This window comes from Cynocephalus volans, chromosome 11 (assembly GCF_027409185.1).
Source record: "Cynocephalus volans isolate mCynVol1 chromosome 11, mCynVol1.pri, whole genome shotgun sequence".
Lineage (NCBI taxonomy): Eukaryota > Metazoa > Chordata > Mammalia > Dermoptera > Cynocephalidae > Cynocephalus > Cynocephalus volans.
In genome coordinates, this window is record NC_084470.1 from 49635892 (window position 1) to 49648255 (window position 12364).

General features: G+C 39.1%; 1 protein-coding gene across 1 annotated transcript in view; it reads left to right on the forward strand.

Annotated features, from left to right (window-relative positions):
* Positions 1–283: 283 nt before the first annotated feature.
* OXSR1 (oxidative stress responsive kinase 1) overlaps positions 284–12364 on the forward strand; it is an 89779-nt gene continuing 77698 nt past the window's right edge. Inside the window, exon 1 of the mRNA XM_063114465.1 lies at positions 284–686. Within this exon, the coding sequence (XP_062970535.1) occupies positions 617–686 (70 nt within the window). The 5' untranslated portion in view covers positions 284–616. The remainder of the gene's footprint in view (positions 687–12364) is intronic.

A 12364-nucleotide genomic window follows, 5' to 3' on the forward strand; every position in this document is an offset into this window, starting at 1 on the left:
AGCCGCTAGAAGCGACTCCGCCCCCTCCACTTGGCTGCCCTTTGGTCGCCATGCTTAGTGTGGCTACCGCCTCTGCGCCCCTTTAGGATCTTCTCTGGCTTTCCGATGCCCTCGCTGAACTCCTTCCTAAGCATTTCTTTAACCGTCAACTTCTACCTTTTCGACCTTCTTGCTTGCTCGCTGCGTGTCTCGCCACACTTGATATGGCGGATGGAGGCGGGGCCGTGACCGGCGCGGTGACGTCAGCGCGCTGCGCGTCGGCAGGTGGAGGGAGAAGGGAAAGTTTGGCCCGTGCGTGGGGCTCGGGTGGAGGGCGGGACAGAGGGGCTGGGCCCAGGCGAAGCTTCTGTTGCTGCTGCTGCGGAGGCCGAGGCCGGGTCGTGGGTCGGTAGGAGGAGTGCCGACGCGGAGGAGCAGCAGGCGAGGTCCTCCGGGGCTGGGAGCCCCACCGCTCTACCGCGCAGTGACCCCGCGCCCCGGCGCTGTCCGACCGGTGGCTGTTCCCTAGGCGGTTGGTGGGGGCGCGGCAGCGGCGGTTGGGGGTGGGGAGAAGCGCGGCGAGGAGACGAGCGAGGTCAGCGAGTTTGAGGGAGGATCGAGAGCCGCTGCTGCCGTCATGTCCGAGGACTCTAGCGCCCTGCCCTGGTCCATCAACAGAGACGATTACGAGCTGCAGGAGGTGATCGGTAAGAGCTGGCGCTGCTGAGGGGGGAGGCGCCGCGCTAGGCGGCGGGTGACACGCGGGAACGTGGGGAGCCGCAGGAGCTCGGGGAGCGCAGCACTCACGGGAATTGATGGGGCGCTCGTGGGGCCAGGGGTTTGTACGGTGCGTGTGCGGAGCACCGGGTTCGTGGAGTGTGTGTGAGGCAGGGAGGGGGTTTTGAGGCGCGCGCCTGTGAGGCGGGGTGGGGTGGAGTTTGAGGGCTCATGAGACATTTGTGTACGTGTTTGACAGATGTGTGAACGTGAACGACAGATGTGTCTTGTAGAGAAAAGTGCAGGTTTGGGACAGGCCTTTTCGAGGCTGTGTGAGAAATGGGATATTGGAGTTGTGGGCACAGCCACCTACGAGGGTGCTTTAGAAAGTTCGTGGAAAAGTGGAATTGAAAGGTTCATGAGTCTTTCCGTGAATTTTTTGAATACCCCTCGCATTTCTGGGATTGTGGGATAGTGTGCTTTGGTTCATTCCCGCATCTATGTGAGAACCCCGTGAGTGCCCACGAAGTGCCAGACATTGCTGGGATGGAGCTGGGATCCTCTCCAGATGAAGCTGCAGGTACCGCGCTGAGCAAAGTAGACCCAACTTCTGACTCCTTAAGTAAGTAGACAAAAAGAATTCAAAAGAACAGGTTTTGGAAAGGGCTGGGAAGGAAATAAGTAAGATGTTCTGTTAGGGAATAACCTGGAGATCTAGTTAGCGTGATTTGAAGGAAAAATTTCTTTTTCTGAGGTGATGACGTTTAAGTTGAGCCATGAAGAATGCGAAGTGAGTCTTAAGAGACTAGGGAAGATTTTTCGCTACTGAAGGATGAGGACTTGCAAAGGTCCTGAGGAGGGAAAGAGCTTGATGTGTTTTAGGACCTGAAGGAAGGCTGGCAAGGATAGAGAGGTAAGGGAGGGGCCAGATGAGCTAAGTTTTATCTCAAAGACATCACATTGTTTTTCTTAAGCCACTTCATGGGCCTCACATTTCTGACCCCTCGCATTTCTGGGACTGTGGGATAGTGTGCTTTGGTTCATTCCCGCATCTATGTGAGAACCCCGTGAGTGCCCACGAAGTGCCAGACATTGCTGGGATGGAGCATTGCTGGATGGACCTTGCAGCATGCTGGGTCTTTGACATGTGCTGGTTGGTTCTAAAGACAGCTGGCTAGATCTCTGTCTTGATTGCTTTTGGGTCCCTCAGAGTTTCATATTGAAGGAAGGGATTAAATGGGAAATTTCAAAATGATGTCAGAAAAGTAAAGAAAGGGGGTTCTTATAATTGTTTAAGAAGAGGAATTATGCTTTATTTTCTGGTAGGGTGTACATTTTTCTGTGGTGAGGAGGGTGGTTGTAGTCATTCTTAATGCCTTTGCTGTTAAGGTGGCATAGAATTTCAGAGTTGCAAGGGCTCTAGATATTTAGTGATTTATTAATTTGGTGTCCTCAGACCCATAGGATGTCTGTGAATGGGCAATAGGAAGTCTTTCATTCCTCTAGGATGGGGTAAGTCTTCATCACATTCACAAAGTGGTCCATAGTTCACAAAAGGTTAATAACTCCAATGCGATTTGACCACCTTATTTTTTAAAACAACTTTACTGAGGTATAATTTAATATTATCAAATTTTAAATACAAAATTTAATGATTTTTAGTATATCTACTGTATTGTTAGAACCATCACCGTAATCCAGTTTTGGAATATTTCTGTCACCCCAGTAAAGATCCCTTGTGTCTGTTGATAAGTAATCCCTCTTCCTACCCTTAGCACTAGGCAACCATAGATCTCTGTAGATTTGCCTTTTCTGGACAGTTCACATAATGAGATCATGTAGCGTGGTCTTTTGTCTTTGTTTTTTTTCACTTAGCATAATCTTTTTTCATTTTCCAAAATAATTTTATTGAAGTATAATTTACATACCATGGAGTCTACCTGATTAAAGTGTACAATTCAGTAATTTTTTGGTAAATTTACAGGATGTTTAGTCGTATCACAATCCAAGTTTAGAATATTTCCATCATTCTGGAAAGATACCTTATGTCCATTTGCAGTCATCCCTGTTCCCATCCCCAGCTCTAGGCAATTTCCCATTTAATCCCTTCCTTCAGTATGAAACTCTGAGGGACCCAAACTCTGAGGGACTCCAGGCAACCACAAATCTACTTTCTGTCTCTGTAGATTTACCCTTTCTGGACATTTCATATAAATGTAATCATATAGTAAGTTCTATGTGTTTGATTTCTTTTTACTTTGCATGATGTTTTTGAGGTTCGTCTATGTTGTAGTGTGTAGCAGTACATGGTTCCTTTTTATTGGATACCAGTTGATGGACATGGGATTGTTTCTCCTTTTGGCTATTTGGAATAAGGCTGCTGTGAGCGTTCACATCAAGGCTTTGTGTGAACATGTTTCATTTTCCTTGAGTGTATACCTAGGAGTGGAATTGCTAAGTTGTATGGTAACTTTTTAAAAAACTGCCAATCTGTTTTTCAGTGTACCATTTTACATTCCCACTAGCAATGTATGAAAATTCCCATTTCTCTACATCCTGGCCAACATTATTGTCTTGATTATAGACAACATTGTTTTGATTATAGCTATCCTAGTGGGTATGAAGTATCTCATTGTTGTTTTGGTTTGCTTTTCTATAATGAGTAATGATGGTGAGCATCTTTTCATGTGCTTATTTATTAGGCTTTCGTATATCTTCTTTGGTGAAATGTCTATTCAAAGCTTTTGCCCATTAGGGTTGCCATTGGGTTGATTGTTTTCTTATTGAGTTATAGGAGCTTGTGTGTGTGTGCGTGCATTCTGGATCTGAGTCCTTTATGTAATATACGATTTCAATTCAAATATTTTCTCTCAGTTTGTAGTTTGTCTTTTTTTTTTTTTTTTTTTTTGTCTTTTTTGTGACCGGCACTCAGCCAGTGAGTGCACCAGTCATTCCTATATAGGATCCGAACCCGCAGCGGGAGCGTCGCCGCGCTCCCAGCGCCGCACTCTCCCGAGTGCGCCACGGGCTCGGCCCTGTAGTTTGTCTTTTCATTTTCTTAATAGTATCTTTTAAAGTACATAGCTTTGAATTTTAAATTTATCACTTTTTTCTTTTGATTGACTTTGCTTTTGGTGTTGTACCTAAGAAATTTTACACACTCAACATCATGAAGATTTTTTCCTATGTTTTCTTCTAACTGTGTTATAGTTTTAGATTTAAGTCTCTGATATATTTCGAGTTAATTTTTGCGTATGGTGTGAGGTAAGGTGAACTACCTTGTTTTACAATTGAAGATGTTGAGTCATAGAAAGGTAAAAAATGATTGCCTAGAGCGATATAGCTAATTCATGGCAGAGCCAATACTGGCATCCAGCTCTCCTGTTGCCTAGTTCAGGATCTTTGTTTCTGTATCTTCGTTGATTGGTTTTTGGATATAAACTGGAAGATGGGGTTCATAGTCCAACAGATTAAGGGAAATATCATTACAGTGAAAAAATCTGATAGGTGTTCCTCACATCCTTCAACTCCACTTCTCACACCCTCTCTCACCCCATCCTTCCAACAGGGAGACAAAAAAGTTTTTCCTTGAGCTACAGCCTAGTACATGTAGCAAGGCTCAATAAAGCAGTGTACAAGTTGAGCATCCCTAATCCAGAAAACTGAAATGCTCTAAAATCTGAAGCTTGAATGCCGACATGATACTCAAAGATAATGCTTATTGGAGTATTTTGGATTTTTGGGTTAAGGATGTTCAACCAGTATGTGTTCTACAAATAATTCCAAAATACCCCCCCAGAATTTGAAATCTGAAACACTTCAGGTCCAAAGCATTTTGGATAAGCGATACTCAGCCTATATTCTTATTCTAATTTAGCTTGCATGCCAAAATGTTTGGAATACAGTATTTTGTAATAAGCTGTAGTCCTCAAAAGGAATCTTGGTGGTTTTTTCAGGTTACACTCAACTTTTTCAGAAAACAAATGATTGAAGTCTAGAAAAAGGGTTCAAGAGATCATTTAAATTTTGTTTTCAAAGGATTGTATTCCAGGGAAATCAGTGTAATGGTGTTGCCTTCTGCATCAAAACACATTTATTTGAACTGTAATTTTTTTCATATGTGTTACTTGGCATCACGATATTTATGGGTTGTTTCTTGCATTCTGTTTTGTTCTCCCTCTTTCTGCTCAAATCCTACAGGGAAAAGAAAAATCTCTTCCTAGGAGCATATTAAAAGCATACAGACTGGGGATTCAAAGGACTTCTTTTTAAAGTATTGAACATCTCAAGCTGTTTTGGCAAGATTTGAAGTTCTTTAAGAATGATTATTTATAAAAGATGTTGGTATATTCTCACAAATAATCATTTATCTTTTCAGTATTTTTGAGCTAATTCTCAGCCCTTAGTCTGGCATTAGAATTTCTGAGTTTGTGTTACACTATATTTGACATGTGTTGAAGCATCTCTGCAAGTATGGACTTCGGGGTTAAACTAGCCTGGATTCAAATTCTGGCTTTACTTCCTACTAGCTATATGTCTTTGGACAAAAATTATATAAGTCATCTTATGGAAAGATATCCCATGCTCTTGGATTGGAAGAATCAACATAGTGAAAATGTCCATACTACCCAAAGTGATATGCAAATTCAATGCAATCCCCATCAAAATTCCAAAGACATTTTTCTCAGAAATGGAAAAAACTATCCAGACATTTATATGGAACAATAAAAGACCACGCATAGCCAAAGCAATGCTGAGCAAAAAAAATAAAGCTGGAGGCATAACACTACCTGACTTTAAGCTATACTACAAAGCTATAATAACCAAAACAGTATGGTACTGGCATAAAAACAGACACACTGACCAATGGAATAGAATAGAGAATCCAGAAATCAACCCACACACTTACTGTCAGCTGATCTTTGACAAAGGCACCAAGCCTATTCAGTGGCGAAGGGACTGCCTCTTCAGCAAATGGTGCTGGGAGAACTGGATATCCATATGCAGGAGAATGAAACTAGATCCATACCTCTCGCCGTATACTAAAATCAACTCAAAATGGATTAAGGATTTAAATATACACCCTGAAACAATAAAACTTCTTAAAGAAAACATAGGAGAAACACTTCAGGAAATAGGACTGGGCACAGACTTCATGAATACGACCCCAAAAGCACGGGCAACCAAAGGAAAAATAAACAAATGGGATTATATCAAACTAAAAAGCTTCTGCACAGCAAAAGAAACAATTAACAGAGTTAAAAGACAACCAACAGAGTGGGAGAAAATATTTGCAAAATATATATCTGACAAAGGATTAATATCCAGAATATATAAGGAACTCAAACAACTGTACAAGAAGAAAACAAGCAACCCAATTAAAAAATGGGCAAAAGAGCTAAGTAGGCATTTCTCTAAGGAAGATATACAAATGGCCAACAGACATATGAAAAAATGCTCAACATCACTCAGCATCCGGGAAATGCAAATCAAAACCACATTGAGATACCATCTAACCCCAGTTAGGATGGCTAAAATCCAAAAGACTATGAACGATAAATGCTGGCGAGGCTGCGGAGAAAAAGGAACTCTCATACATTGTTGGTGGGACTGCAAAATGGTGCAGCCTCTATGGAAAATGGTATGGAGGTTCCTCAAACAATTGCGGATAGATCTACCATACGACCCAGCTATCCCACTGTTGGGAATATACCCAGAGGAATGGAAATCATCAAGTCGAAGGTATACCTGTTTCCCAATGTTTATCGCAGCACTCTTTACAATAGCCAAGAGTTGGAACCAGCCCAAATGCCCATCATCGGATGAGTGGATACGGAAAATGTGGTACATCTACACAATGGAATACTACTCAGCTATAAAAACGAATGAAATACTGCCATTTGCAACAACATGGATGGACCTTGAGAGAATTATATTAAGTGAAACAAGTCAGGCACAGAAAGAGAAATACCACATGTTCTCACTTATTGGTGGGAGCTAAAAATTAATATATAAATTCACACACACACACACACACACACACACACACACAGAAACCGGGGGGGGGGGGAGAAGAAGATATAACAACCACAATTATTTGAAGTTGATACGACAAGCAAACAGAAAGGAGATTGTTGGGGAGGAAGAAGGGAGGGAGGTTTTGGTGATGGGGAGCAATAATCAGCCACAATGTATATCGACAAAATAAAATTAAAAAAAAAAAATTTATATTCCACTGTTAAAAAATCATGCAGAACTTCATGATTGTTTTTACTAATATAGGCCTCATTTTAATATTTAAAAAAAATATATATAAGTCATCTTAGTGTCAGCTTTTTGTTTCAGATACCAGTGATAATAGTATCTGTGCCTTGGGGCTGTTATGCCCATTGAACGCAACTGTTTGTGGTATGGTAGTGCTATGAAATATGAAATACTGAGTGATTTGAAATCTTATAACACTTAAATATATTGAATCTGTTTTTAATGCTTATTGGAACACCACTGCATCTTTTTTTCCTTAGTTCCAGGTCTCATTCAAGTTTAGAGGATTTAGGGATTTATATTGGACTTGCCCAACAACCATGTATTGCCACTTGATATTACCAACAGCACAGTATGATGGCAAAGAGGAAAATCAGCCTGGCAAGGGCTGTACCATGTGGCTTCTATTGTGCATATTGAAAAGTCTCAATATACATTTAGTATTTACCTCAGACTATGTTTAGAAAATTGAAAACTTCAGACTAGGTTTGAGATCTTTTTTTAGTAAGGTATATAATTCACCTAACTTTGACACTTTGCCAAATACAGCCCACTAGTTTTATTCTCTTCTTTTTACTCTCCTTTTTTATTCATTAACTGTTCATTATCTACACATTTTAATGTCTGAAGCGTAGGTTTCCAAATACAGATTCTGGGGTGCCACCTGCAGCCCCTCTATAAATACGAAGGACTCCATACTCTGTCAGTAGAATGATACTTAACAATTGGTATATTTTCCCCTGATTGGGAGACTCAGCTAAGGTGACATTTTTAGTGAGGCATTGGGCAAACAACCTCATAGGGTTGTATCAAATAGGGTTTGCATTTGTCTGCATGTAATGGGAAACAGAAATAATAGTGGCTTAATACAATGCTTTCCCCCCCTATATAACAAAAAGAGGGGAGGTGGCAGCCTAGATGCCATGAGGCACTCAGGGTCCTAGTTTTTCATGCAAATGTTTCATGCAAATGTATTACGTCTTTCATTCTCATAGTTGCAAGATAGTTGTTCCACCTGTAGCCTCATGCTTGTGTTCTGGGCCAGCAGAATATGGCAAAAGGACAAAGACACATTGGATAGCTGAGTTGGCTCTCTTTCAAAGGGCTTTCTTTCCTGGATGTCTTACTCAGTGACTTCCACTTCTGTTTTACTGGCCAGAACTGTATAATTTGGTCATTTGCAAGGAATGCTGGAAACTGAAGCATTTTTAGTTGGGTACATTATTACTTCAGACAAAATAGGTCAGGGTTCAGAGGAAGGGGAAATTATATGTTGGATAAGCAATTAAAAAGTTTGGCCTTGGGCTTTTATTTTAAAATAGTTAAATAAGACATTGCAAGTAAATAATTTAACCTGACACGTAGTAATCAGTTAATAAGTGTTAGCTTTAATCTGAAGAGGCAATTGCCTATCAATTAAGAGCATGTTGTTGAAACATCATGTAGTTCTGATTTCTAGGCCCTATTCTGACTCTTACTAACTGTATGGCTTAAATCTTACATTTGCTTACACTGTTTTACTTACATTGCTTTGTAAGATCAGTAATACCTAATTCATTGGATTATTGTAATGATTAGATGAAAAAAAGAAATGTAAGTAAAGAAAATGCTTAGCGTAGTACTTGGTGCACAGAGTAAGTGCTCAATAAATGTGAATGTTCTTGATGGTAATAATGCAATAATGCCCATGAAGACTGGGCTATTTTTGTGTTTGTTCTGCTCCAAGCAAGTCACTTTTTTTCTTGAAAATATATTCCACCGCTTGATTGATTAATTCATTCAATAAACACTTACTGAACTCCTGTTATGTGCCAGGCACTGTTCTGGATGCTGGAGATAAAGTAGAGAAGCAAACAGACAGAAATCTCTGCTTTCTTCGAGTTTATAATCTAGTAGTTGTGAAGGAGAAAAATAAAGCAGGGAAAGGGGTTGGAGACTGCTAGGGATGGAAGTGGGGTTGCAGTTTTAAATAAGTCAGGGAAAGACTTACTGAGAAGGTGACATTTGAGGAAAGACCTGAAGGAGGTGAAGAAGTGAAGATGTGGTCATCTGCAGAAAGTTTGTTCCAAGCATAGGGAACAAGAGCAAAGGCTTTGAAGTAGAAGCATGCTGATATGATTAAGATAAGAGTTCAGAAAGATAAGGTGTAGGGGTGCATGGTCCCAGTCATCAGATTTTAAGTCATTGTAGGAATTTGGCTTTTGCTTTCAGCCGGGTTGAAAATCCTTGCAAGGTTTATTTGTTTGTTTGTTTTTGTTTTTTGGTGGCTGGCTGGCATAGCAGGGTTTTGAGCAGAGGTGTGACATGACCTGACATATTTAAAAACTTGGACTGCTATGTGGAGAATAGTTGTGTAAGGGTGCAAGGGTGGAAGGACAGGTTATCCAGGGAAGAGAATCAGTAGTAGAGGTGGTAAGAAGTGGTCAGATTCTGAATATGACATATTTTGAAGTTAGAGAGGATTTACTGTTGGATTAGATGTGAGAGAAAGGGGAGATAAAATGATTCTAAGATTTTTGGCTGGAGCATCTGGAAGGATAGGGTTGCTATCCGTGGAGATGGGAGATCACCAGAATGAACAGGAGGGCGAGTGATGATTCATTGCAAAACCATCAGGCTGCTTGAATCATTATTCAAAGCATATGGCAATGTGTCTTTACTTTCATCTTTGTATGAAGAAAATAGCATGATTTTTATGATGATGACTATTCTTACAGTTGTTTCTTTAGTTCTAGGAGCCTTAATTTTCAACATGACTCTGACAAGAGGCCTTATTTAGCAAAGGGTTTACAAAATTGTAAATTCCTGTTATTTTGCATGGTTCAGGTGACAATGCCTTAGCCGTTTTTCAGAATGAACTGTCTGGGCTATCTTTTTTCTTTACCAAATATAAAACCTTTTAAAAAATACTTTTAAAAATCTTTAGAATATGTACCTGTTATAGTGATGGCTGGTCAGAATTTGGGGGGAAATATCTTCATTTGATTTGATTCATTTGATTTATTTTTCCCTCACAGGTAGGAGTAATATCCATTTTTTACGTTCTCTCTCTTGAATTTCTGGGTCTAGTAAGTGAACAGATGTCCCTACCTAATGGGAAGAGCTCCAGAAGCACATTTCAAGGAACATGGATGTGTGTTGGGGTTGGAGGGGAGGGATATTGATTATCTTTGGATCTTCCACATTGTTACCCTGCATTGTTGGGAGAATTTGATGAGAACATATTTTATGGTGCCTAATTTAGTGCCTGGCTTACAGATGCTCAATACCTGGACAGAGTCTCTGAAAAATTTTTTTAGTTCCCCTCATACTTGGGTGGCTCCTCTTCTAACTCAAGAGGTAGAGTTACCCAGTTTGAATGATTTCAGGAGAAGGCTCATCCATGTTTTTGCACATTAATCCATTTTGGTACATATTGTACACTAACATTGCAGTTACAGAATGAATTAGGAGAGGACAGTAGAGTGGAAGAAATGAGGATATAGGAGTGGGGCATCGAGGATGCACACCAAAATATTGTTGTCTAGTCTGAATTAGGATGTTTTATTGGAAATTGTTTTACCTTTTTTTTTTTTTTCCCAATTTTTCCATTGTATTAATTTTCATATTAGGCCAATACTTAGTCAAGGGCATTAGGGAAGTATCTTTCACACTTTGATTACATCATTCCTAAGAGATACCTTTTACCCATATGCATGTATATTTATACTGAAGTAACACTTTTACAAAATAACATTTATTTTTACTATGTACAATGCATACTGATGTTTCCTATTTGATTCTGTTTATGCTAGGAAAAATGATGGTAAACATAGTAAATTGATTTGTAGTTTAAAAAACTCAGTATTAAGGAACTTGTTTTAAAGAAGAGATGAAATATTTTTTAACTTGTATCTCTGATCCTTTTATGTTATGTGATTCTTGCAAAATATTGGAGAATGGTTAAAATAATTATGAATAAGATTTTTTAGATTTATTCCTTATCCTCTTATTTACATCTTTAGTTGTTCTTTTCTATGAAGTAATTTCTTTTTCTTTTTTCTCATGAAAAGAGCACCATTGCCTATTCTGGATTAGTGTTGTTGAAAGTAATGAATTTTTGCTGCATTACTGTAATCCTTTATGTTAGAAAATTAAAATGTTTTTCAAATGCTGGGCAATATTTTGGCATTTCTTTTACAAAGATAATATGAAGATGTTTGAAAATGATTGTTAGCATAGAAGAACCGTAGTCTGCAAGTCCGTTTTTATCATTGGGTGTGGGAAATGTTAGCAACTTGTCTTTTCGCCATTTGGTAAATCACGCCAAAACTTACTATCTTGCTCCTAGGGAGATATGTTCATTAAGTGAATAAAGATACTTGAGTATATAAACAATTATGATTGATAATAATTAGGTTTGATGTTATATTATTAATGAAATTGATTCTGTGTTTAACAATGACTAAGAAATATGGGGTCTTCAAAAATTTTATGGAAAGATTTGTATTATCTTTTAAATGGATTTTTCCACGAACTTTTTGGAGTACCCTCGTTACAACTAAACTTAACAGCAAATATTCATTTATCTATGTTTTTAACCTCAGCTTAGTTTTGGTTTGCATAGCACATGCCATTGATATATTTAAAGCTGGTATTTCAGATTTTATGTATTTAAGATAAATAATCAATATTGGATTATCCAAGGGTAGAATAACTGGTTTGAGAATACTGGTTAAAAAGAATACTATGAGATAGTACATTTATGAAAATTAATATTATGAAGAATAAAAGATGTTTGTTATCTGGGACCAGAGGTACTCTATAGAGGCCACATGTGTTTTCTGTGACTAAAGAATGAATGTCTCTCTTTTTGACAGACATATATGTGACCTGCATGATTAGCTTTCTTCTTCTATTCCCTGGTGTTTCCAAAAGTTGGGCAGTGGCTTCTCACTGAAGGCAAGAGAAAGTTATTAAGTTTTCTTAAGGGCTTCCATGCAGAAAGCATTAGAGGAAGGGATGTGAGAGGGAGGGAACTTAAAGACAAGCACTACTATTCTGCCTAACTCTGGCCTATATCCATGTGCATAATAAAGGGAGATCAGCCAAGAAGCAGACAAGCTGCAAACTATCTCTATAGAAGCCTATTAGATCATTTTTTATCAAGCAGTGTGTTAGTATTCCTAAGGTGTTGTCAAAATTGTTCAAGTGCATTACTGGATTATGTTGTTGAATGATGAATATGTTCTTAAACATTGGATTTTATTTTAAATTTTGCATTACATCAGTTTTGTACAGAGTTTTTACTTGGTTTGTTTTAATTGTGTTTGGGTTTATCTGTGTCAGTGTTGTTTATAGTTGTGTATGTGTGGCTTTAGTCAGGGGTTTTCAAATGGACTTAAGTGTAAGCAATTCAAATTCT